Raw genomic sequence first — 27,974 nt, 5'->3', positions numbered from 1 at the left:
TTCTAGAGCAGGTGGCTGGTGTGGATGGCACACCAGCCATCGTATGCCGGCCGTGAAAGCCTTCGACAATACATTTCTGGAGCAGATTACATAAATTAACAAAAGCAAGAAAAGTGCACACTACAGACATCTAGCCCTGAAATAAAGGCACACACACACCAAAACAAAAACAAAAAACGGTAGTTACACATAGCAAACTTGGCTTTCACTGTTTGGCACTAACTTATTCTAAAATAAAGATAAATTTTCAGTGTGGACTAGAGAATATGGGGAACAAAACGTATCTCTTCAGATGGCAGTCTTGAACTAACCATGTCTGGCTTTGGAAACTAAATAGGAGAGAGTGTTTCTCAACCTCAGCAACATTAAGATGTGTGGACTTCAACTCCCAGAATTTCCCAGCCAGCATGGGAATCCTGGGAGTTGAAGTCCACACATCTTAATGTTGCTAAGGTTGAGAAACACTGGGATAGAGCCTGAATAGTACTGGAGTTCTCCAGGGAATACCAAGGCCCTAGACTAGGCTGAGAAATAGAAACAGAAGAAATGTGTTGATGAATGAAACCAGGATTGTTTCTATTGGGTTTTATGGACACTGAATTAGAAAAGAAATATGGGAAATTAATACTATATATGGTAACTTTGGCAAGATTACTGTGTGAACAAAGATGGAATTATAATGAAATACCCACAGTGGAAGACTGGGTTGTAAAATTGATGGAACTTGTGGAAATGGTGAAGCTGACCAGTTTGGTCAGGGGAAAAAATGATCAAGATCTTTTTAAAAGACTGGAAACCTTACACAGACTTTTTGCTGAAAGAAGGAAAGACTGAATTGACAATTTAGGGATCTGGGGATTAAAGACAGCTTGAAAAAAGAGGGAGGGGAAAGAGTAAGATGGTAACTACTTGTTAGAAAGAATGGTGGAAGTCATAATTCTATATCTTCTTATCTTCTTTTTCTTATCTTTCCTTTGATTTTTTATATTTTTATTGTATTTAAAAATTATAATAGGAAATAATTTTAAAAAGAAACAGAAGAAATATTGACGTATAATCACCCTGTCTTTCTTCCTCCTGCCTCACCCCAACTTAAATCTTATATCAGTTTCACCACTCCACCAGTCTAAGGAAGTAGGCTGTATCTCACACAAGCTTAAATCTTTTAATAAAATGTGTTAGTCCAAAAAGGTTGCTACGGGACTCCTTTAGATTTTTGGATTGTAATTCAGTATCATACTTGCATTTTTAACTACTGTGCATTTCCCCAAGCTTGTATTAACACATGTACAGTAATGACTTGAAACCAAATGAGAGACATAATGGAATATGACCATATCATAAGAATTAAAGAGCTCTCAAATTTCTTACAGGCAGGCAAGTTACAGAGTAGACAAAAAAAAAAATGGAGGAGAAACTGAGAGGCAGCACCCACACCCCCACTTTCCCCTATCTTGTAGCAGTAAGTTAAGGTCTCAAAATATAACCTAACCAAAATTGAAAAATAGTACCTCTCTCATAGGGGAAGAAAACTTTTGGGAAATTAAAAGTTAGATTTCTGTAGCGTCAATAAGCTCCATCAGATTAAATGTTCAATTACTGTCTGATTTCCTTTATTAGAGGGAGAGCAATCCACAGCCATTGACTGAGATATAAATAATCCCTGCCCCCACTTTTTTGGGGGGGGGAATTCTCAGAGCCTCAGGATCATGTAGCCCAAACTCAGTTGCAAAATAGTGATTTTAACCAATTTCTAAATCTTAACAGTCTTCTTTTCTGTGTAACTTTCTCAAGCCCTTAAAAATTACAGTGATGAAAATGCCAGTCTCAGCACTTGTAAGATGTCACCATGTCTCTGCTGTCTCCTCTCACGCCACCCTATTATGCAATACTTGCTAGAGAAAATAGGTAGAAAAAAATCCACAATTTGCATCCCCCCTTCATTTATTTCTTTATTTAATGGAGTTATAGGGCTGTCCAACTATAGGGCTGTCCAATTGTGATTCTGGGTGGTGTACAATGGAAAAACAAACAATAAAACATGTTTTAATAATTTATTTAAAATTATTTTAAAAAACAAACAATAAACCGAAAGAACCACGTAACATTGAAACTAGCATAATATATAAAATATAAAATACAAAATGGTGAACAAACACATTAATGAAAAGTACCAAAAGGGAATCCACTCAACTGAACCCCAGATGCCTGGGGGAAAAGCCCGGTCTTAAGAGCTTTCCTAAAACAAGCAGAATTGGGCCTGTCATATATCGGGGGAGATTGTTCCAGAGCACAAGGGCACACTTCCTAGGTCCTATAAGGTGGCAAAGTTTAAAAGAGGGAAACTGGAGCATGTCCTCTTTAAGGGACCTTGTAGGGTGGGCAGATGTTCTTGGGAGTAATATGAGTCACTAAAAAATGTAGCCATGAACAAACATTTCTATCAGCAGTTATTGCCACTGGCAGCTAAATTGTCCAGATTTAGAAGAACAATGACACTGTATGCCAACTGATGAGGTTGGGGCTATTCTATTGCTTTCAAGTGGTAGGTGTTTTCAAATGCTGGGATGAGCTTCCAGAAGCATCTGGTTAGCCCTGATAGAGAAGAAGATACTGAATTACCTGGACCATTATTCTGATTACTAGGACTCTTCTTGTGTCACCTGGATGTCCAATATACTTAAACACCATATGCATTCATATTCCAGGATGAATTTGACTGGAAGCTTAAGCACGCAAAGCATGTTTCCTGCCATGAGGCTTCTGACATTCATGGATCAGCTTGACACATCTGATCAGAAAGTTAATATCTCCTTGTTCTTTATCTTTTGGTTGGAAGCAAAACTGGAGATGTATAGAAAAAATGTACCAGCTAAACAAACATGCTTGTTGACTCCTCACAGATAAATGATGGAATATAATCATATAATGTATTATCTTTGCAGAGACAAAAAACATTAAACATAAATTAAGGAGGCTTATTTTTCATTGCTCAACCTTTCAATTTGTTCACAGACAGTACAATACCTAAATACAAAACAGTTTCTCCTTCTAGAAACACAAATGAATTCTGGAAAGATCAGTATTATCAAAATAATATCACATTTTCTTCAAACAGCTAAGGTAAGTGAACAGCCTCTTGTGAGGAGAGAATAGCCTTTTTATTTCTTTTAACAATTGAATCAAAGGGAGTATTACCGCAGAAGAATTTGCACCTAACTTATACCATTTATCAGGAAATAGGTACCATCCAGATGTGACAGGACTTCAGCTTCCAAGTTCCAAGAATATTTGTGCAGGCCTGTTACAGTTTCAGTAGTATTGTGACTGGCCCTCCAGGAGAAATTATTTCACAAGCAGAGAAGACTCCCTTAATATGTGACCAGGAACTAGCATGTCAAAAAGCCTTCCATACAGACAATTATATATATTAAAAAATCCCATCTTACCCCTATGGGTGGTATGTTCTTCCTCAATCTCAGGTCCTCTACCAGACGCCTGGGAGTTCTGTGCAGTATCCGAGCTGTTCCTAGCACTGCACTATTCTGGACAGAGAGCTCTGATATTGTTCCTGGGTTCTGTTGGAGCCACTCTCCCAGCTTAGGAGTCACAACCACAAGTGCTCCTACCACCACTGGGACCATTTTGGCCTTTATTTTCCACATCCTCTCTAGTTCCTCCTTCAGGCCCTGGTACCTCTCCAGCTTCTCATACTCCTTCTTCCTGATGTTGCTATCACTTGGCATGGCTACATCTATCACATCCACTTTCTTCTGGTCTTTGTCAAATACCACAATGTCTGGCTGATTGGCCAGTACTTGCCTGTTGGTCTGGATCTGGAAGTCCCACAGGACCTAAGCCCTGTTGTTCTCTACAACCTGTGTGGAATCTCCCATCTGGACTTGGGAGGGTCTAGCCCATACACTGTGCAGATGTTCCTGTGCACAATGCCAGCTACTTGGTTGTGCTGTTCAGTGTATGCTGTTCCTGCCTGCATCTTACACCCTGCCACTCTCATATGCGAGGTAGGCAGGTGAAGCGTTAGGGAGTCTTTGCCCAAGGACTCCTAGTGGTAAGATAGGTACCAGCTGGGATTCAAACCCCTGTCTCCTGCGTCAAAGGGTGGCACTCTAACCACTATGTTATCCAGCCGCTCGATGTGTGTGTGTGTGTGTGTGTGTGTGTGTGTATGGCACTTCCACACCACCACCATTTTCACTGCCCAGTCCCTAAAAGGAGGTTAAAGTAAATTCCTAAGGGCTTCACTTCTACCACCCTTGAAAAGCTGAGAACAGACAAAGAACACCATGAGCTGATCAGTATTCATTTCAGATGACTTACAGGAGAGTGAAGACAGTGGTATTCAGTCACCGCCTGTTTCCACTGTTCCATTCTTCTCTTAGTGCACTCCATTTCTGCTTTCGGTATTTATTGCATACATTTTCATTTGCAAAAAGAACTGAGCTGCAACTACGAAACAAATTTATCTGGTGGCAAAGATGCCATACCTTCTGTTTTTATTTAGAATACCATGCAATTTATGAAGCTCAAAGAATAGTGTGTTGCCATTATTGCAAGTAGGTATTTTTCACAATCGCTGTAACCGTGATTGTTGCTGTGGCAGCAGGAGTGGGGAAATGCAACTGGGACTAATCCAGGCTGTTTGATTGCTTGCAGATTCTGGAAACCCTTTCTAGCACAAACATTGTTAAGAGTTCTATTTCTTGGTCAGCAAAAGGCTAGCAATTTGCAAAGCATCCAGGAGTGGTGTGTTTTTCGAGAGACTGCCTTGACATCAAAGTTTTTTGGACATACACTCTCAACGCAAACTTTCTGAGGGATGGTGAGTTCAGGACATAGGAATTGGCGGAAGGTAAGACTTCCCATCAATATGAAAGCTGGACTGCCCACAATTTCAGTAATGTTGAAAAACAAAATTCTTACATGCCTGCATGTTCAAACACCCTGCAGTTCAACCAGAAATAAATGGTCTCACTCTTAGGCACTGCCAATATGGTGGAATCTGGGGTCTGGAGCTGCTTTTGAAGACGGGCAGCACCCTGATGCAGCCATACCAGAGACCAGTGTTTCTCAACCTTGGCGGCTTTAAGATGTGTGGACTTCAACTCCCAGCATGCTGCCTGGGGAATTCTGGGAGTTGAAGTCCACACATCTTAAAGCTGCCGAGGTTGAGAACCACTACCATAGACCCTCCAGCAGCCATAATGAATACGGCTTGGAAAGAAGCCTGTTCCCTCTATCCCAACTCTGCATATTTTATGCAGTCAGCTAAGGAGATTTTCCTTCAGTGTTTTCCATCAACGCTCATTCCACTGAAGTTCTCATTAGTGGAGTGTGGTGTTGCACTTCATTATAAAGTGGTCAAGGAGTCTGTATGAATGTCTTGTTTTGCATTATACAATTATCTCTCCGATGGTCTGCAGCTTCCTGACTCTCCATTCATCAATTCCATCCCAAGGGAGGACGATATGAGAGAACTTTTCTCACTGGGATTTTTAAATAAGAGAGCTACTGTGGAAATCCTGTCTTTGAGAAATTGTTAGAAACATTCTCCTTCCCCTGGAGAAATTCAGAGAAATTGGCCAGTTTCTGTGCCCACAGATTTGGTAGAGGATTTCAAATGGCCAATTGCTCCCATTCCATTGATTTTAAAAAATCATTTGTAATATTCTAATGGCAAATAATAAGACAAGGTTCCAAAGAATCCTGATCTATAAAACATTGCTGATACGCATCCATGCACTGGATGGAAAAACAAATCTGTAGTTTTCTAAAACCTCTTGCCTGTCATTGCTGTCTACATCTATGTCTATGTCTACGTCTACGTCTACATCTATGTACCTGCTTCTGTGACACCATTCCACTTACCAAATTGTTTCTTTCAAAATTCTCCAGAGCAGCTGAGGTATGCTCGACAGCTAATAGCTAGGCGCCATTGAGCAATAATTCAGTTACTCCCAAATTTTAGTTATTTTTTCCTAAAGCACTCTTATATCAGATCTGCAGAAGCCTAATAAATAGAGAGAAATGAGAGAATGTATTTGCTAGATTGTTATGGATGTCATCAGCTGTTATGTTCTTTTTAAAACTGTAAAATAACTCTCATTAGGTCAGTGTTTTTTTTAATTATTATTTTAAAATATAAATTTAAAAGATGCTCCAAATTAAATGCTTGCATAAATATCTTGCTCACAGCATTTGGGTTTGTTTGTTTGTTTCTTTAACTTACTTGCCTAGCAAATTATCCTCTCCTCCAGTCACTGCAATGAGAAATAAATGTTTGAAGAAAGAGAGAGGTGGTATGCCCAATAATTTTTTTTTAACATATTAGTTTGTTTGTATGCTAATTAAACTCTGTATGGCATGATTTGATTATTTGGAGAGTGCTTCAGTAATGTTCTCAAGTTAACCTCTGGCCATCCTTTTCCCTAGTGGCATCAAGACCTGCAAATTTTCCTTCTCCGCCAGATACTGATTTAGTTTCAGTATGAAAGAATTAGAGACAACACTTGGTTAGCCAACAATAGAATGTGGGTTCACATGAACTTAACACAAACTGAAGTTTATTCTCTCCCTCTCTGTTTTTCAAATAAATATCACATGGCACACTATATAATGGTTGCATAATTATGACAATAATGTAAAAATAATTAATATGTCTTTGATCAGGAATGTTGGTGGGACATAATAAACAAGTGTGTATATGCACATGTATTCATATGTAGCAATGGCAAGAGAAAATTCAAATACCTCCTAGTTAATGTAAATGGAAGGAAACAAGGAAAAAATGTTTGATGCAAGGAAAATATAGCAAAGAAAATAAATAATGTATGTTAAGAATAAAAGGGAGGGAATATTAAAATAAAACATACAGATGAACAGTAATAACAGAACAATACAAAATAAAGGGAAATATATGGATAGAGCATATAGCACGCATGCAGGATGCTCTTCAAGTTTTCTTCAGATAGTTTATAATGCATTAAAGTCATTGTACATTAAATTATAAAAACATAATATATGAAAAAGAAGAGAGGCAATGATGGAACACGAAGTAAAAGTTAATACATAGGGTTTTAAAATTTTTGGTTGCAGCTTCTTTTTTTGCCCTTCATTTTTGATGTGTGGTCCCTGGCAAGTTCTGCAATACTGAATGTGTCCTTCAGCTTGGAAAAGATTCTCCTCTACTCACTTTATACAATCCCTTAAAATCAACTATCCCCACCTTAGCCTTTTGCTAGAAGGGTATATGAATGGATGTAATGAATGTATACATTTAAAATACGTAAATAGCAGAGAGAGGAGAACTTGTTGGCCAAAACAGGAAACAGATGCTAGACATGATGGAGGTTTGCTCTGAGCATCAGGCCTCTTCCTATATTTGAAGCCTGAAAGAAGTAGTATCTAATCCATGTGGTCCATCATAGCTCCTATTGAATTGAACTGTGGATATAACAATCCTCTTTTCTTAAGACCCAGTTTAAAAAAGTCACAAATTCCCAGCCAGAACTACAGAAAGTATTTATTTTTTTTTACTATTACCACAGATTGATGACTTGTGGATGCACTTTTCTTTATGGGTTGACAAATTCTTTTAAATCTTTTAGTTAATGCTTTAAAATCATAGGCAAGACTCTTTCTTTTCCTTTTTCCACCTAGATTTTTTCAAAACATTTGTATCATTAAAAAAATAATAAAACTCTAAAAATGTGAATGTATTTATTTAATATGCTCTTTAGTAAGCGTGCAATTGGAGTAATAGCAGATTTTGTTTAATAGAATTTTTGGAAGTTGCTTTCCATAACCACCATGGCTGAATTAGTTTTTCTTTCAGTCTTATTATACATATTTTCCTAAAAAATACAACATATTCACAGTCCGTGAAGGATAATATTAGATTACATTAACCATGTTGTCAGACTTGATTTACTAAACTGTTATTAAAATGTGACATTAAGGCACACACGACTGTTTGAACACATGCAGCCAAGTCAAATACTCTGCAAAGAGCAACTACTGTGGCTGTTTCTCCTTTGTAGTTGTTTGCCTATGTAAGAATTGGAAGCAAATTTAACAACCAGATGAAAATAATGAATGTTGAAACTTTCAATTCTTAAGTCAGTGCAGCTGATGTATAACAAAGCTGTTATAAGATTATATGGGAAGAAGTATCAAATCAGAAGTATGCTGAATATTGATGATGGGATGGGCCATTTTTTTTCAGAAGAAACTGTATTCTTAGATCATTTGGTTAATCTTCGGAGATAGTTTGATGCAGGTCTAGAATAAACCCACAAAATCAAGGAAGTTGTCTTTCACAGAATTATTCACACCAAGATCAAAGATGTTTCACTGATTTCCCTTGGACTGTTCAGGAGCATCTGTACAGAGTGAAAACTGAAATGTATTTTCTTCTGTGGTCATATAACAGTCCTCTACTTTTATATCTGGCTCTTGAATTGCAAGTCCATATTTTAGAAAGGTAGAAGCTCTCTCAAAAGCCTTATGACCTTTATGGCTTAAAAAGCCTTCTTTGGTGTATATTTTCCATTGAATTAGATTCTCAAGCACTAGTATCAGCAGGCAAGTAATCTCTGCAGCAATCTATCCTCTTATTGCTTTTTCTTAATTGTGCCATTTACAAACTGATGCTGTAAGCCACAAATTAAGCATGGTAAATGAACTGTAAAAAATTGAACCACCATGCAAACTGGTACAATAATTTCAACATTAAAAATAATCATTTTGCTGGGACCAGCAATAACATGTTAAATTTTAATGACTGGAAATCTAGTAACAGTTGCAATAAAATCTGCCCTTGCATGAATTCTTTATTGTTAACTGAATTTCTAGGAGGAAAAAAATGTCATTAGAGTAATTGTTATGATTCTATTGCTTTTAATTACATACAACAGAACTAACTTAAGGAAATAATGTAGTCTTTTCAAGAAATATAAAAGGACTTGGTAATTTCCTGACTGTGATAATACTAGTGAGCCAAGAGAACCTTAAGTTCTATATTTCTTTCTAATAACTCCTCAGCAGTGATGTTATTTACACATCCCAAACTTGTTGGAAATGCTTTTTTAATCCAACAGTAAAAGGAATTAACCCAGTGTATAATGAAAAAAATATGTCATGCTCTTAAAAAGCAATAAATTATACTTCTAATATACTACTTTATTAGCTTGTAATTCTAGGTTTCATTTGCAAGTGATTCACTGGGATAGTCAGTTATTTATATTTGTATAGATAAATAGCAAACAATTTCCTAATGTATTTCTAGAGATAGATTTTTAACATATTTTCATTTCCTTTCTTCCACAACAAATGATGCAGATCAGAAAAACATGGATACATATCCCAAGTGAAAATGGATTAAAACATTATTATACTTACTTCATTTAAAAAGACATGAATGGTAAGGGACGAAAACAGCTTTTTCTTTTTCCTTTTGTGTTTCATGACATGAAAAAAGAAAAATTGCAAAAATTGGGGAAGTGAAGTTTGCTGAAGATTTATCAGTGATGAAAAACTAAAACTAAAATTCTTTAAGTGAAAACAAGTAAGTTACTCTTTGTCCAAAAGATGTTCCTGAAGATAAAGTTGGAATTACTGATTGTAAGAGTATAGGAAATAATTTATTTTTCGTAGACAGTAAACTAATGTTGTTCATTTGTCACTGTAGGTACTTGTGCACTGATCTCATTGTTCCTTTCCTACGTAGTCCATTGCACTTGTTTTCTTTTAATCTCATCCATTTTCTTCTATGCTTTGCCATGCCATTTAAAATTACCCTTGTTCTGGCATCTGTTTCCATTCCATGGTTTATTATCAGAATAGATGCCAATATTTATTTATTTGTGGTCACAGTGCATAATACAGCAATATAGAGGATAGTTTAAAAACCTATTACATTAAAATTATAAAATAAAAAAACTAATAGCCTTCTAATACAAACATGATCTATCAGATCCTATTTAAATCCAGAGTTTTCTTACACCTATCATAATTGAGCAAAATTTTGCAACATTTTTTTAGAGATTTCTGAGGAATTATGCAGAAAGGGTACATGGTCTTCCATAGAGCAGTGATTAAAAAGGAGGAAGGTATTAATTCAAAGGACCATCTATGGTATAATGGCGAGCTCAACAAAATGTGAAGTGCGGATTATACTACACTCTTTGCACAAGAGCCAACGTGACCTTGGAAGGGCATGTTGGTCTTCCAAAAACCATTATTCTTTGGAAATATGGCAGTATAGAAATATAATAAAGGGAGGGAGGGAGGGAGGTAATAGAAAAAAATCCTGTCAAGTGTAAGCACTCTCCTGTGGGGGGGTGGGGGTGGAGAGGATGTTAAATAAGTAATTAGAAATCAAAAAAAGGTATATTCATAAAGCTGTTATTACAGCGGAGAGAAACTCCACTTCAGTGTTTCTGCAAATCTAAAACCATCATGTGCTTCTTAACTTCTTGTATAGCTTTCAGGCCCCATTGTTACCATAAGCTGAGCTAGGATTCACAATAGGAAACATCTTAGGCTAAGCCTTTTCCCATGAGGAATCCAACTTACAGAGGAGAATTAAACGAGTTAAATATTTCTCCCCCCAAAATAATTTTAACCAATATTTCAACTGATTGATCCTTGCAAGTATCTCTATTGATACACAGCCAAGCTTCAACCCCAGGGTTGCATTTGATATACAATGAGAGATGTGAAATGTCTTTCTTAAAAACTTGGACTGAATTATCTCCAAGTTCTGTACTATTTTACAGCCACAGATGTGCGCACTGTAAAGTACAAGACTCAACCCTTTGGCCCTGAATAGCGTAATTGCAGTAGAGACGTAGTTATTTCCATGATGGTTGGCAAATCTAAATATAGCACTGAAGTTTTTTGTACTTGAGAAGAAATGGATCACTTTCTTATCAGATTAATTATGATGCTCCATAAGGACACATATATGCAAGTCAGATTACAGCAAGTGTATTGGAGGCCTTTCAATCCCTATCTGCACTGTAAAGATAAAATAAGGAAGCATTCTGCCTCCTTCTCTATTTCATTGTTACATTAATGCTTTAGTAAAAGGCTCATCAAAAAGTGAATTTCATCCCAGAATGCTGCCTAATAGTTTCCTTTCCTTTCCTTTCCTTTCCTTTCCTTTCCTTTCCTTTCCTTTCCTTTCCTTTCCTTTCCTTTCCTTTCCTTTCCTTTCCTTTCCTTTCCTTTCCTTTCCTTTCCCTTATATGGGTTAGTCTTTGATGGCATTTACAAGCCTTGGATGGTTATTGGAGTGGAGGAAAATTAGAAATTAATTATAGTAAAACTAAGGTGGTTTTATTTACAAAACACTTGCTAATGGCTTCCATAAATGGAAAATTAATGATAATCAGATTGAGCAAATTAAGATCTTTAAATATTTAGGAACTTTCTGTCAATCCTCTAATGCTTGAGAGGAGCAAAATGTTTTATCTTAAAGTAATTAAGCTATTCAACATTGTAAGCATTACAGGAAGCCATGATTTTCTGTTGCTGTCTGCAACTAAAACACCAAATGATTGCTGTGATGATTACAAGGGCAATTGATAGAAAAGAAGGATAAGCATCTTTGTGTTTCAATGGAAAGTAACGATTGACTGTAATTTAAGATATAATTCCCTTATATGGGCAACATATAACTACCCATTCACTAAAAGGAAGATATCAAAGGAAGACTTGGATGAAAGAATCACAATTTTATTCTGCAATGAAGAAAAACATAAGGGACAAGTGCAACCATCTATTCCCCTCCGAAGGTCTCTGGGTAAAGATCTGCTGGGCAATTCTATCTTGTTTCTAGGCGGCCGAGCAAAAGCTAATATGATCCATGACTCTTATTCAGGAGTCTCTGACCACCTATCTGCATTTGCCAACATTTGCTGAGGCAAAGCTTTCACGAGTGCCTGGGTCCCTTTGAGTCACCCGTAAATGAAGTGTAGGCACTTCGCTTGGACCAGTCACTTTCTCTCAGCATAATTCATTTCTCCAGATTATTGTAAAGTGAAAGCAAATAGAATAATGTTTCCCTGGAGAAAAAACAGGATTTTAATGTCATAAATAAAAAAAGGTAAGTTCTGCTCGAGCAAAGGTGTAAGTCTGAAAACTCAGGCAAAACTCTACAACCACATGTGAGCTGACTCAGATCAGCTTTTACAGCTTTTATTGGGTGATTTTAATTGTTGTCCTCATATTATATTGTTCAGGGTACAAGCTTTTTGTTTGTTTCTTTATTTATACAATCTCTGTGGCCACTCAACTTGCAAAATGTGACTCTGGCAAGCTAACATAGATTTATAAACAAAAGAAGATTAAATAACAAACAAACAAAGCCCCACAACCACCACTTAATATAAAACAGCATAGAGGCTAAAAACACCTATTCAAAATCCTAAACCAATTTTCTAGATGGACTCACCCAACTTCCTAACCCAGTGGTTAGAGGAAAAATACAATTTTTGAAGGTTTACCAAAGGCCAAAAGTTTGCAGACATCCGAATCTGAGGGCTATGCTGTTCCAAAGGGCAGGCTCCATGACGAGGAAGGTACACCTCCTGGTTCCCATAGATAGCCTTGTTTCATGGAGGGGAGGGGATGGACAGATATAATTGCAAATAGGTAGTCCCAGGAATAACCAAGCCCTGTGCCAAGAATGACTTTATAGCTGATAACCAACACTTTGAATGGCAGCCTACAGGGACTCACAAAATAACGGTGTTATATAAGTACCTGCCCTACTGTATTCTGAACCAATTGTAGCTTCTGGATAGTCTTCCAAGGCAGCCCTATGTACAACACATTACAGTAGTCCAAGAGGGAGGCATGAGTGACCTCTTCACCTCTTTTCAAGCAGGAGCCATGAGACCAAGAAGATCCCCAAATTGTGAACCAGTTCTGTCTGTGGGAACATAGCCTCATCCAGAATTAGAGATGGAAAGTCTCCAGATCCAGAGGGGCCTAAAAACCACAGCTACTCTGTCTTAGTTGCTTAAGCTGAAGCCTGTTTTTCCCCACCCAGAGCCCCCCAGTCTCCACAGTGACCCTGCAGATGTTCTTCAGGCCCAACCCTACCTAGGAGGGACCAAGTTACATTGAACAGGGCCACTCACCAGCTATCTACAGGCATGAAAGGAGTAGAGAAATAATCATGTTTTGTTGCTCTGATCACCCTGATGTAATCCTAAATAAAAGCTCTTACTCATGCTCGATTAGCTTAGCTTATTATTTTCCTCCAGCAGCAATCTTTATGTCATATACCAAACTGTTTTTGAAAGTCAGTTTCAAAATCTGGCTCTGAGTAGCAGGTAGTATGTGGGATCCACAATGTTGGTGGAAAGGAAGGGTTACTATTAGAAAAGAATGGTTGGCACGCTCCTCAAGTTCAAAGTCAGTTCCCCTATATAGTAATGCTGCAAATAGAGGTAGTCACCAGGTTACGAATGCCTGGGTTACAGACAACCCATAGTTAAGAACGGAGCCTATTGTAGCAAAATTCAAGTTAAATACACAATGGTTCGAGTTCATTACACAAAATTACTTATACAATATTATACAATACACTGTTCCAGCTTATGTACAAATATGACTTAAGGACAGACCTCGGGAATAGAACTCGTTCTTAAACTGGGGACTATCTGTATACATAACATGATACAACAGTTTTGTAGTAGCTATCTGAAGAAGCCATCTATTAATGCCAAGTCTGAGAAGTAGACAAATTAAGGGAGCAGAAACATAAGCAGACATGGCTTCCATTATCTGAAGAATGTATTGAATCTCCCAGCAAAGAGTCAATGTCATCCCAGTGTCTTTTCCATCATGCTTGGTGCTGTTTTACTGTTGCTTCAGTCACAAGGTTTTATTTGCAAATGAAGAATTTCTGACTGAACTGCGTGGTGCTGCGCAGGCAGATATGTTTTGCTCTTCTTGCATGGGGTGGCCGATGCTGCATTTACATAGACAGACTGGCTCTTCATCTGAGTTGTTGACCCCCTGACATAAGGACTAGTTACCAGGATTGGGTAAAGGGGACAAAATAAAGTATTGCCAAGCCAGGAGATAGGCAGATGACATGTTCTCCATATGTTATTACGAAGAGAAAGAATTCGTTCTTTAGTGTGGAAACAGAAGAGGGTGAGATACTCAATTACTTGCAGTAGCTGAGCACTTATTGGCTAAGAAACCTCTGCTCACATATTGGGCAGAAAGAGCATGTTCTGATTGGCTGTTAATTCTGACTGACTGCTGTAGGCGTGTTCATGTATGAGTGCTGGTGGCATTCTGATAATTTTAATAATGAGATCAGCCCATTCAGGTCTGTTTTGTTTTCAGTTCTGAAACCAGGAGCCAGCTGGCTGCTTGGGCATGTTCAAAGTAGCTAAAATGTAGATAATCTTTTATCAAAGAAATAAATATGCCAGTTTCAACATGAGATGGTTTCACCATCTGAATTCCTTCTTCTTAACCTCTAGCTTTTGGAGTGTGTTTAAAGGTTTCTCAAATGTGAAAAATTCTTTTTTAGTAGATAAGCACCACGTACCTCTAAAGAATGGATTCTGTGAACAAAATCAAATTTTGTGCCTGTACGATATGATCATAGCAGAATATTTGCTGACCTAGTTCAAATTAAAATGAGTAATGAAGAAATGTAACCTTTAATGTATCTACCTGCAGTATTGAAAAGGTTGTGATGGCTGACATCTATGGTGTGTATAAATATCAACTGGATCTCAACAAAGATTTGTTTATGTTTGTTTGTTTGCTTGGTTTTGTTTTATGCAGAAAACAGGGATACCTAAGATTTAGGAAAATAGTTTAAAATATAAAAAATTTTTAAAAACCACTGTCACATAACAGCTACAAAACTCTTAGAAAGTTGTTCTTAGTGTTTGCCTTGCTTGGTTACAAGAGTCACTTGGTTTGGCACCATGCAGGATGCAACAAGGGGGTTGGTTTTTCAGCTGGCTTGTCATAGAGCCTGATGCTGATTTACGACTGAGAGAGTGATTGTCCCAAGATGACCCAGCTGACTTCCATGCCTAAGGGAGGCCTAGAACCTGGGTCCCCCTGCTCCTAGTCTAGATCTTAAGCACTGCATGCTGCGGCTTCTTGAAACCCAAAGAAAGTCACATGAAAAAATGGTTCTTGAACAAGTTTCCTCATTTTACCAATGAATGTACTGAGAATATTATTTTCAAATGCCTATTTTTCAAAACTCCAGTTACAGTTTGGTGGAAAAATGCTTTTCTTTTTCTTTTTTAATCTGCATTCAATTGTTACCGACTCTGCAGTGACTACTTTTGGACAAGTCCTTTGCAGTTTTCAAGGCAAGGTGTTTCGGATGTGGTTTGCCAGAGCAGAGCCCAGCTGGCGAGCGCAGGAGGCGGGGTTTCTGTTGCTTCGCGCCTTTTTCGGGGGAGCGCCAGCAACTGCTCCCGACTCCTTTTGCAAGGCACCGCCAGCATTTTTCCTCCCACCGGAGTGAGAGTACCCATTTATCTACTCACGTAAGTTTTTGAACTGTCTGGTTGACAGGAACTGGGGAGGAAGCAGGAGCTCACTCTGCTACGCGAAGGTTGGGCTCAAACCGCAGAAGTGTCGACCATTTCTGGCCGGCAACTTTCAGCGTCATTAAGCCGCTGTGTCAGAAAAATGCTAATGAACTCTAATTTTGAGTAAACTGATCTGGATTTTAGCTTATGGCCATAATCCCAGATACTTCATTGAGAGGAAACTTAATTAACCACAAAAAAGGTTTTTTAGCTAAGAAAATAAAGCAGAAAATAAGAAATACTAATTAACCTTGCACACAGCTGTCATGTATTACTTATTTCCCATCTCTCACAAACAGAAGATTTTCAAAATGCCAAAACAAAAAAATTAGGATCTTAAGATGATTTTCCAGCAAATAAACCACTTGAAATTGCTAAATGATATTTATCAGCAGTACATCTAAACAGAATCAAGTTTCTGACATTAATATTCCTACACAACTCATTTCACACTATTGGTGGTCGCTCACTCAGCAAATTGATTAAGATTTCCCAAAGTTAGCATCTTGCCATCTTTGATAAACAGTAAGAAATGTGAACACAATATTCATGTTTACTCATTCTAATTAATTGCTCAATAACATAATTTATTATGCTGTAATTAATATCGGCATTAAAGAACAGTATCCTTCAGTTGTTGCTGTTGAAATATTGTGAAACTTACATCTCTTGTGATTCAGTTATTAGAGCAAAACATTGATAAGCTAGGTGATGTAGAATAAAAGTTCTTCAGTCATAAGTATCTCCTGCCTGAAATCTTGGAAAGCCACCACAAGTTACTGTTGAAAATATTGGGCTAGATAAAACAATGATCTAAGTTAGTGCAACATAGCTTCTTGCATATTTAAATATTGCCCATATTGAACTTCAGAGTTATGTTAATGCATGCCTGTTGTGAGACAGGACAGGCTTTAAATGTTTCAGTAGAATTCTGACTAGACTAAGGAGAAAAGAAAAACAAAAACAGAAACTTAACATGATCCTCAGTTCAATTCTCACAAACACCAGGAGGATAAAAGTTACCTTGTCTAAAAATGAGGCTTTAATTAGAAGATTCTGGAGAATACATTAAAATCCAGTGGCAAACATTATCAGCTGCACACAGAACTGGGCCATCTTTGTTTTCAATAGATACCAATGGGAAGGCAAAATAAAATTATAGATACATCAAATTTTCAGCCTTAAATAACCTTAGGAACAAAAACCTATGCCCCTGTTAGCTATAACAGTGCCAGAGACAGAAAGGTAAGAAAATAGAAGGAAGGAAGGAAGGAAGGAAGGAAGGAAGGAAGGAAGGAAGGAAGGAAGGAGTCTGGCTAGTAAGAATTCAGAGTACACTCTGAGTATCTGTCATTACACTGCAGACAGACAAGAATAAGTTAGCTTGCAAAGTAATCACTAGTTTAGCCATTCTTGTGTGTATAGAACAGTATGAGCATGCTCAGAGTAAAACTGGGCTTTGGTTCTATTTGTGGCATATTGGGTAAAATGTGCCCAAACTGACCAGCATTGTCTTTTTATAATTAGCAGAGAATGCTGCCTATAATATGGATATGACTAAGGCTGATAAGCTAGTCTAATTCTGTCTCAGTCTTACTAAAAAGTGTTATTTTGAAAGCCTTGATCAACAAAACCATGATGGGTGGTGGAAGTCAATATGATAGCCTGTTTGGTGTAGTGGTTAAGGCATTAGCCTAAAAAGCAAGAGACTGTGATTCTAGTCCTGACTCAGGCATGATATCCAGCTGGGCAATTTTGGGCTGGTCACTCACTCTCAGCCCAACTCACCTCACAGGGTTGTTGTGGGGAAAAGAGGAGGAGGAAGGAATATTAGTATGTTCATTGCCTTGAGATCTATCTATCTATCTATCTATCTATCTATCTATCTATCTATCTATCTATCTATCTATCTATGGGATAAAATCAAATTAATATTTATGGGCCCTTCTAGTGATCCTCTTATTTCCTGCCTCCATCTGGAAGCAGAGTAGTCAGCTATATGGATCATTATTTCAGTTCAGTTACTGCATCTTGCTGAGTAGGAGAATGTTATTTTCAATAGAAGAAAGTTCTTAGTCCCAACCATTCAAATTATTACTGTAGAAAAGTGTACTCAGGAGATACCATTACCATGTAGAACCTTTTGACATACCTTCAGCAATTATACTATCACTCATTTCTTAATTCCTAGTTAAGCTTTGGAGTGAGGAGATCATGCACAAGAAACTTGCTTCCAAAAGGCTAATCCAGGAATCTTGTCTAAATGATTTCTGATGAGGATTCATGGTGAACAAGTCCCTGAACGAGTAGGAATAGCATTACAGCGATCGATGGCCAGACGGCAAATTCTGGCTGATGAAGTCTCTCTGGAGAAAGGAGAGATCATAAGATCACCCACTTCTACTTCAGACAACTACTCCTCATGAGTAGACTGCAGGAACTGAGGGTTTTATGGTCGGCTCATGAGTGAGCAGCTGGGAGTCAAGGGATTTCAATCAAGCTCACAGCTGTAATGCAGCCTATATGGCCATAAGGTTCACCCAGCCTCATTTCTTAATCACTTTCAGAAATTGCTTCTTCTGCTTTTCAGCTATTAGGAATCTTTGGAGTGACATGTTTTATAGCACTGGGTGAGTTTCCTTCAATCCTTATCAGAAGAAGTTTTAAATACAAGTTTAAGGACTTAAAAAAATCTTTTTTTGGAATAAACAGCAAAAGGGTGATTAGAACATTGGGGAAAATGCTGTTATTTTGAATTCTTAAAAAAAAAAAGATAGGATGGGACTTTGAGGGTTGGACATTAGAGAGAGCCAGAAGGAACTAAAGATTACAATGAAAGAAGAAGGATATTTAAATTTGACTAATACAGAATGGAACAAAATACTTTAACACTGGATGTATTGAAGGATATTTGTGAACAATGGACCCAGAAGATAACTTTAAGAGTGTCTGCCATTATAGACAGACTATGTTTAAAAGATGCTGTGGAAGAAGAACATGTTTTACTGGACAAGACTGACACTGATCTGAAAGTGGATTTAAAAATGTGAGACTACAAGAATGATATGGAAAAAGATGCTACACTGGATCTACAAATAAACTGGCTGATGTCTTAATAATTAAAAGGGATATATAAATACCAAACCAAAAAAGTGACCTGGATAACTTTCCTGTATTGGATTTATAAAAGAAACTTGTTAAAGTTTTGAAGGATTTTGTGAAAAGGACAAAGAAAAAATGAAAAGAAATGAAGTTCTAGGACATTATTTGAAGGGATTAGAGATCAAGATTGTTAAAAGTAAAAGGAAGCAATACAAAGTTGATTTATTTGATCAGGATTAAAATAGATATGTTGTTATCTCTGGCAACCCTTAATAGACTTTTCCTGACTAGGACTGAATGAAGAGCTTTAAGGATTTGTTTATACATAGGAGATGAGACATGCGAAGAAGAGATATTTTGGCTGGTGTGGGTCTTCCGGGCTGTGTGGCCGTGTTCTGGAAGTTTTGTTTCCTAACATTTCGCCAGAATCTGTGACTGGCATCTTCAGAGTGCAGGAGCACAGACAGGAGCAGTTCTGTCTACTCCTGTCTGTGCTCCTGCACTCTGAAGATGCCAGTCACAGATGCTGGCGAAACGTTAGGAAACAAAACTTCCAGAACACGGCCACACAGCCTGGGAGACCCACACCAGCCTTCGTATGCCGGCCGTGAAAGCCTTCGACAATACAAGAGATATTTTGTTGTATTTTACGAGAAGGTGGTAAGTTACTAAAATTGTTTATACAATTATAAAACAGGACAGACAGGCAGAAGATTGGCAGAGTGCATCCATGAACGCCAACTAGCAGTCACAAGACATGATGAAAACTCCTTAATCTCACAACACATGAATAAACTCAACCATAGTATCAACTGTGAAGCTGTGACCATCCTAGACCAAGCTAAATCCGAAAATGCTAGGGAATTCCTGGAAGCTTGGCATTCAGACAAATCAGACACATAGAAATAAACCATATTTATACACCATTCAAAAGGGACAATACAAAAGCTAAGAAGGAAGCAAAAGACCAGAACATATTGCCTCCAGCAGCCAACATCTAGATAAGCAGGGATTAACACCAGGCAAACAATCAAGCAGAAAATAATACCCTAATCAAGGAACTACCAAGGAGAAAACCATACCCACACCAAAACTGGCTGGGCAAGCTACTGTATATAAAGAGGGAGCAAACCCCACACTCACTCGCACTGATGATGTTACCTAGCTGGGTAATGAAAAGTCTGCAAGCAAACAATAACTCAGAGAGCACAAGGACCACAGTTCAACCCTGAGCTACATATAGTCTCTTCTGTTGGAAACAGTAACAATTGTAGAATGGAAAACTTTATAACAGAGATGTAAAAAGCATGGGCTAGAAACTACGTAAGGCCCAGCAGCAGCCCTGTCATGACTGGGATGAGAAAGCTTTAGACTTTTGTTATTGCTGCATTTGGGGATTAGGGGCCAAAATGAGTCCCTTAAGCCTTAAAGGGCCTATATCATTCATTTTATCTCCCCAAAATGGGTCCTGGCATAGTCTATTTTTGGAGTGTGGACTTGATATGATTCACAAGGCCTGGTATGGCACTCAAGTTAATAAGTAAGTTAATTTTATGTGATATGACTGGGATTCTTTTGGACTTGGTTTTCTGTTATAGTCGACCATTCTGTATATTTATATTGTACTGTGTTCTGATAGGTTTCTTGGGTTTTATAATTACCTTCAGTTTCCAGTCTTAAGATAGTGAATAAAAACACACTGAGATAGAGACTCAACCCTCTTAGTAGCAATCTGAAATCTACTTTGAAACGTATTTGCTTTTCTTTCTTCTTTGTTTTCTTTATTAGTTCTCTACCATATTGATCCTATTAGAGAAGATGAGAAGGAAGATTTGCCATGGGCCACTAGTGATGTGTTAGTACAACATTTTGCTGATGAAAAAATTCAAATGTGCTTGAATCTTGACTCCTCATAGGCAGAATTTAAGCCGGAGCACCATCTTATAATGTGTTCTGGGATTCATTTCAGTCTGTGGATTAGCACGAGCCTGTGACTTAAACTCACACCCTTCCAAGCTCCTTCAGGTAGCTGGGTGTGCATTTGTGTGAGGAGAGAGATCCAGGAAATAGGGTCTGTCCAGGTGATACACTTGTACTGGGTTCATACTCAGTGTCTTTAAGGAGTAGGAGCAGGAGTATGGTCTCTTTTGAAGAGGCCTTTCCTCAGTTCAGATATATTGGACAACTACTGCCCTGTCTCCAACCTTCTCTTTTTAGGAAAAGTTGTTCAGAAAATAGTGGGATTTTAGCCACAGAGTACCCTAGAGGAAAAGGATTATCTGGATAATTTCAGTCAGAGGCCTAGGCATGGAATAAAACACCATTGGTACTTTGGTGGATGACTTTAGTCAGGACCTGGACAGTTGGACATCGCCTGATCTTAGTTAATCTCTTAGCAATGGTCAGTATTACTGACCTTGGTATCCTTGTAGACTGCCTGAGAGTGTTATGAGTAGGAAGCACTGTTGTTCTGTTCCTTCCTAAGTGAATAGTATCAGTCAATGATGAAATAGAAAAAGAGGTTGGTAGGATCAAAAGGATTCACTCATACTTTTTAACATCTACATAAAGCTGATGGAAAAGGTAATCCATCAGTTCTAGTTGAGGTTTCTTTGAGTGTACTGACTATAATTAGTTTTATACCCCCACCTGGCCTTCCAGAGATTGGGAGAAGTTTGATCCAATGTCTGGAAGCTGCAGGGACCTGGATGGAACAAAATGGGCTGAACCCTAAAAAGATGGGAACTACTGTTTTCCAGAAACTAGGCGGCTCTTTGGCTGTTCCAGAAGTAATTTTGGATGTGGCATCAATCCATATGAAGAAGTAGGTTCATGATTTGGGAATCAAGCTACTTTTTATTCATATAAGTAAATTAATACTAGTATTTATTGGCATTTCTAGGCCACTCCACTCCCAATAGACTCTGGGCAGCAAACAATTAAACAACAACATAATTAAAGTGAATAACTAATACAGTAAAATTCCATTATGGCATTATATGTAGCATGTTATTCCAAATGCTATTTTTGAAACAATAGTTGTCACCAAAATTTTCATATAAATCTCAGATTTCTGCACAGCATGACCCTCTGTGCTATTAGGTAGCAATGAAACCTCCAGAGACAAACTGTAGTAGGGGCTATCACCAATATGGTCTGCCTGTCAAATGGCCTTTGGGGGAGAAGATCTTTCACCTCATCTAATAAGTAAATTACTATATTTCTGTGGATGCATGCTACATTTCAGTTATTAGAATTTGCTTCTATCTACAAATGCAAGGGATTTGACTCAAGTTCTGATGTGGGGAAACTCAATATTCATGCTGGTTAAAAAAGGTGAAATTGATTTTTATACCATTGATTCCTCCTCCCTCCTGGATATTTATGCTTTAATGAAAGTGCTATATAAATCAGAGCATACTTTTCGACATGAGCAGGAATCCTTTCCTACACCACTGCCCAGAATTAGAATTAATTCTCCATTGGATTAAAGATGTATTGCTGGATTAGAGTCTTACTGATGACCTCATAATATATCCTCCCCAAAATTAAATTAAATTTTAAATTAAAAGAGGTTCCATTAATTATAGCCAATGTTGTTACTATATAATCTATATTTAGTATTTATAGCATTACAATATTATTGTCAATGGAGAGCTGTAATTTGTCCTGAAACAAATTTTAGAATTTGAGAATATATGTCACATTGTCACATTGATATTTCTTATGGTGTTGATTATGTCTTTAAATTTCCTCCACTGAAATATATAACATTTGTTTTTGGTTTGAACAATGTTTCATCCTCAGGACTAATAATTACAAGTCATATTAGAAAGAAAAATAGGCAGTCCATCCCACAGCCAACTAACTTAGGTTATATTTAGCCCCACTGTAGATATATTGTCCTTCAACTTAACTGTGATGCAGCATGCAATTCTTCAGAATCAACCTTCTTCCCTGAATAGTTCTAAGAAAACTAAAGAGTGGGTATGTTACTTTATGCATGTACATGTAAATCTGAGTTGGTGTATGGCTCCCCCACCTTTTTATTTTGGTTATAAACAAAAAATGCATTAACCTACCTAGAAGATATGTTACTAGTTTGCAAAATCTTACAGCATGGATTAGCTTCCAGTTGGAAGTACTTGGGTATCACTTTGTAATCTCTTAAACTGAAATGATGAACATGGAATAAGACTGAAACACAAACTTAACAAAGTTGTTATTTTATGCCAAAATAAAAGCCTAAAGGTTCAATCTAATTTTACTTTCCAAAATTAATACAAAATACAATTAATTTTTTTACAACTGATTTCTGTCACTCAGGACAGCAATCAACATATCAAAACTCACGAAATAATCTGCATCAGTATCACCTATTGATGAGGAATGTTGACTTCAACACAATATTCATTGGAAGAAAACCCCCAAGGAATGTCATTTTTAAAAATGGTACTTGTTCATGACCACTGTCCTCAGAAGCAAATATGAAACTAACACTATTTATGTATTGTTATTGATACTTTAAATATCTATATCCCAGAATATCAAAGTGGATAACAATAATCAAAATATGTATACATCACCTTTCAAATGTTGTGTGTGCCTGTGCATGTATGCTTCTGCATGTGTCCAATTATTCAGACACACACAAACAAGCACACCCCTTCTACATGAATACAATTTATCAAAAGGAAGCCATTGAACAGGGATTAACTGAAGCAGCATGTGTGTGCTCTGAATGGAAGGGAAATTGTCTTCTAACTCGTTAACAAAAACTCTAGGAACAGCTGGAATATTACAAACAGATGCAAACATGCCTGACAAAGATAAGTCTAGGTTTAGAATTTGGGTGAGAATGACTGGAGCTGTCCAGGGTCCTGAACGTTTACCATTCCTTTCTTTCTCTCCCACTGCCATAATAAGCCCATTCATTAAGCGGGCGGATATAGACTTCATTCAGATCTCAGACAACAGCTGTCTAGCCAATATAAAACCTGGTTTCTAAGAATTAATCTTTTAAGTGATTTTTTAAAACATCAAATCTACATTCCGCAATTCAAGTGGGCTCGTTTGTCCCTTTCCCGTGCCCAATATACCATACTTAGAGGCAGATTAAACACGCTGTATCTAAGACCGGTGCTCAGGTGGGGGACGGGAGGTGAGGGAAACTGGGGGAGGGGACCTAGCTTGGATCATAGTTTCTTTTGTGCACGCCACCGTTTCTAAGTATGCAAAGAGAACGAAGATGATAAAAGACCCCTTACAAATAAACAGTAAAGTTTGATCCAAGCCATTTCCCAACCATTCCGTGGATCTCCTTTCCAAACCAGAGCTGGACGCTGGGCTAGAGACGGAAGGAGAGTTCTCTTCCTGTACCACGAGAAGCTCCCCGCCTCTGGCTACGAGGAGGTAAGGCTTTTCTGGGCGAGACTTACGTGTGCCGTCAAATCGAGTCGCGATCGTGTCCAAGAAGGTATTCTGAGGTGCCAGTAATCCTTTCATAACAGGCATTTTTCCAGCACGGTGTGAAATTCTCCATCAAAGTTTGCCTGGGAAGAATGGGTTGGTAAGAAAGTGCAAGCGCGTTGGTGTCGGAGGAGGGCAGCGGAGGAGGAGGAGGAGGAGGAGCGCCGCGGACTTTCCGGCATCGGGAATGGATGCTACTTTCGCTGCTGCCGCTCCTGCCGACTTAGCCAAGCCCGAGAAAGCGCCCGGCTTACCAACGCCGCGAACACGCTTGCGCGCGCGCTCAAACCAACCACCGCCCCCTACCTCGCCCCCGCTTTGCCCTGACTACCCCTAGCTCTTGGGATCAGACGCTCCCGGGCGGCAGCCGGAGGAGCCGCACGCTCTGCTTCGCCGGGATGCTCATTGGCTGCAGCCAGATAGAGAAAAGCGTTTTGGCGGGAGGGAGAAATGGCGGGCCTTAAAAGCTTCCCTGGGTGAAGAGCGAGAGCGCTAGGAGAGCGAGCCAGTGGGCGAAACACCCCCCTCCCCTTTTATTTACATTTATTCACAATTCACAATACAGTGGAGAATATAGAGTAGCCACATCAGTATAACTGTATTTAATTAGGTTATCTAGGAACCTGGAACTGAGTAGTAGACAGCCATTATGCCTTTGTTTATAGTTTCCTTATTGGTTGCAGCCAGTCAGGTAGTGGAAGAGCCTGGAAAGCAGAAAAGGATTTCCATATTTCCAGATGGCAGCAAATATGCTAAAAAAATCATGCTAATGAAAAAGTTGACCCAAACGAAAAGGCTATATTATAGTGACACAGATTTTTCCTTCATTTGTTAATTATGGGTGAAACATGTTTCATGAAGATCATGGAAACATTTTTCTGCCTGAAGCTGACACATTTATACCCCACCCTACCCCAAATTTGGGTGTTTCGAACTCAAAGGCCAGCTATGTTATTTTGGTACCAACAGCATAAAACTCTATCAGAAACCTTCTTTTCTCCTTGGTCATAAAAATGCAATAATACATATTCATTGCACTTTGGATAAATAAATATCCAAAACTCAGACTTAAACCATCTGCATACAAAGTAAAAGTCCAACACTGAGCATATGCAGAGTACATTTCAATTGCCACAAAGTATCAACTGTCCTACTTTTCTCATCTAGACCATTTGCAGTGCCAGGATTCAGATTTTACTCATGCAAATTATACCTAAATAAGAAAGCATGCCAAAGCATATACAAAGTATGAGGCCCTTTTCACAGCATCTCAATTTAATGTATAATGGCACCTTGATTTAATAGAAAAACGGGGGGAAGAGGTGTTTGTTAAAGCCAAATGGCAAATGGGATTGTTTAAGCCCCAAAACATGTTTGTATATGAGAAAATCTACTTTACTGGTAACAGTGAACATCCATTTTAAGAGGAAACATGACCACTGTTCAGACTGGTAATAGTGAAGTCTGTTATTGCTTGAAATTCAGATAAAATTCTACTCCAGCAGATGTTCAGTCTGCTAAACCAAGATCCACTAAATCAAGGGTTTACTGTACTTGAACTTTAATCTGTGGGGAGAAAGTCCTGTACTCTTGGACGGGGGTATTATTTAATTATTAAATTTATATATGAAATTATATATCTCAACACAACAACATCAAAACATGCACATTAAATGCCAACTGGTAACATCCTAACACAAATAAATGATATGCCACATTGTGCTTTTTGGTGTGCATGTCCATAGTCTCCTCAACCTCGCTTAGACCAGGTAGCAAAGCTTTTACCTGCCTACCTTTCCTGGATTCTTGCACACTCATGTAGATCCAGAAGATAGCTTTGCCATTGGCTTTTATGGAAGTTTACTTGGCAGTATGTTCCGATGTAATGGAAGGTATCTGTGAAGAGGAGACTGGTATGGGAGATCAAGGCTATCAGGAGGGAGGTGGTGCATTCCAGAATGGGGGACAAGGCAAGTGCTATCTCAGTGTGCAGCAAGACTGTGAGAAGAAGAGGTTTAGACTAGCCCCTCCCTAGAGTATCACAGGGTATATCCACTAGTTGCTGTAGTGTAGAGTTAGTCTGGTGAGAGTCTCTCTAGAGGGTGTAAGCAAATAAAGGAACTGTACTGTACTGAACTGTTTCATCATCATTCTTGGGCTGAGCCTGACATTCACTGAGTTCAGTGAGATTTATTCTCCAGAGCATTAGCATAGAGTTATAGTTTTATAGCTCAGTCATATGTATACACAATAATCTCTAGCTTCAGTCTCATTACGTTCTGCAAGGCTATGAAGTGTATTTGCAATCCTACTCCTACTCCTTCTATCCTACATCTACACTGAAAAGTCTGTAAGAGGTAAGAGCATGTCTTATGGGGAATCAAAATACCACTTGCACTGCAACAATTAGGGGCTGATATATCAAACTAAAAGTAAGGAAACCTATGTTCAAATCCCAACTCAGCCATGAAGATTATGTCATAACTTTGGGCCGATCAATTTCATTCAGCCCAGTCAATCTCACAGAGTTGTGAAAATAAAGTGAGTATGAACAATGTCATCTCCTTGAGTTCATCAAAGAAATGATGTGACTTCTGGAGGAAGAAATGGTGGACTGAAGATGACTGCAGTGAAGATTGAAGAGCCAGTGAATAGACCGGCTCTTCGAATCTCTCTGGACAAAGAGAGGATGGGAGATTGCCCACAAGTGCTCTAGACAGTTGCTTCTCACGAGGAGACTGCAAGATAGCAGTCTCTGGAAGGTTTTGAGCACTGGGAGACAAGGGAATAGCCATCTTGCTCAAACTGTGGTTAGCACCTTTAAAAGGACACTAAATTCACATACTTCCTTTTCTAATCCCTTTCAGAAATTTCCTAATAACTACTTTTCAGCTATTATAAACCTCTGATCAACAAATCTGAAAACACCAGGTGAGTCTGCCTTCAATCCTTAATGAAAGAAAATTTTAACTACAAGCTTAAATACTATTAAAAATTGAAATAAACAGCAAAAAGCTAATTAAGACTTTGATTTCAGAAAGTTATAAATTGATTAAGGGTCCAAATAAAATTAAAATAAGATTTTGGAATTAATTATTCCAACTTCCCGTGGGAAAGTTGATTTGTTTTAAATATAAAAAAGAAACAATTTAAAACCTAGACACTAGATGGAACTAAAGATTTGAATTAAAGGAGGAGAATAGATAAACCTGATGAACAGCTACAGAATGATGCAAAATATTATAACATTGGAAATATTAAAAGATATTTTTGAAAAATAGAATCAGAAGTTAATATCAACAAGGTCAATAGCAATGTTTGCTTCTATGGATTGACTGTGTCCAAAAGATGTTTTAGAAGAAATGGCAGAAGAGAAACAGGTTTTATCTGACAAGAGAGAGATGGCATTGAAAGCGTATCTACAAATGACAGTCTACAAGAATGACATAGAAAAAGTTGTTTCATTGGACATACAAAAGAGATAGGTTGATGCGTCAAAAATCAAAAGGGAATTACAAATAATAAATCAAGAGAGTGACCTGGATAATTATTAATGATGAATTAATACAAATGACAAACCAAGATAATTTTTCCTACTGGATTTACAAAAGAGGCTTGTTAAAACCTTGAAGAACTCTGTGCGATGGGACAAAGAAGAAGTGAAGAGAAATCAAATCTTAAGACAATATTTAAACAAACTAAATATTAAGATTGTTAGAAGTAAAGGAAAGAATATAAAGTTGGCTTATTTGATCAAGGTTAAAATAGATATGTCGTTATTTCTGGAAATCC

The 27,974-nt window shown here is 38.0% G+C and overlaps 1 protein-coding gene across 2 annotated transcripts in view; it reads right to left on the bottom strand.

Moving 5' to 3' along the window:
• Positions 1-24,227, bottom strand: part of KCNH8 (potassium voltage-gated channel subfamily H member 8) — a 180,139-nt gene extending 155,912 nt beyond the window's left edge. For both annotated transcript variants that reach the window (XM_088150412.1, XM_088150413.1), the window contains exon 1: positions 24,152-24,227. In XM_088150412.1, the coding sequence (XP_088006538.1) occupies positions 24,152-24,227 (76 nt within the window). The remainder of the gene's footprint in view (positions 1-24,151) is intronic.
• Positions 24,228-27,974: the final 3,747 nt, after the last annotated feature.

This window comes from Python bivittatus, unplaced genomic scaffold (assembly GCF_059951505.1).
Source record: "Python bivittatus isolate LINGU-HERP-01145 unplaced genomic scaffold, Pbiv_v1 ctg000610_np1212, whole genome shotgun sequence".
Classification (NCBI taxonomy): Eukaryota; Metazoa; Chordata; class Lepidosauria; order Squamata; family Pythonidae; genus Python; species Python bivittatus.
This window is presented reverse-complemented; position numbering and strand designations above follow the sequence as displayed.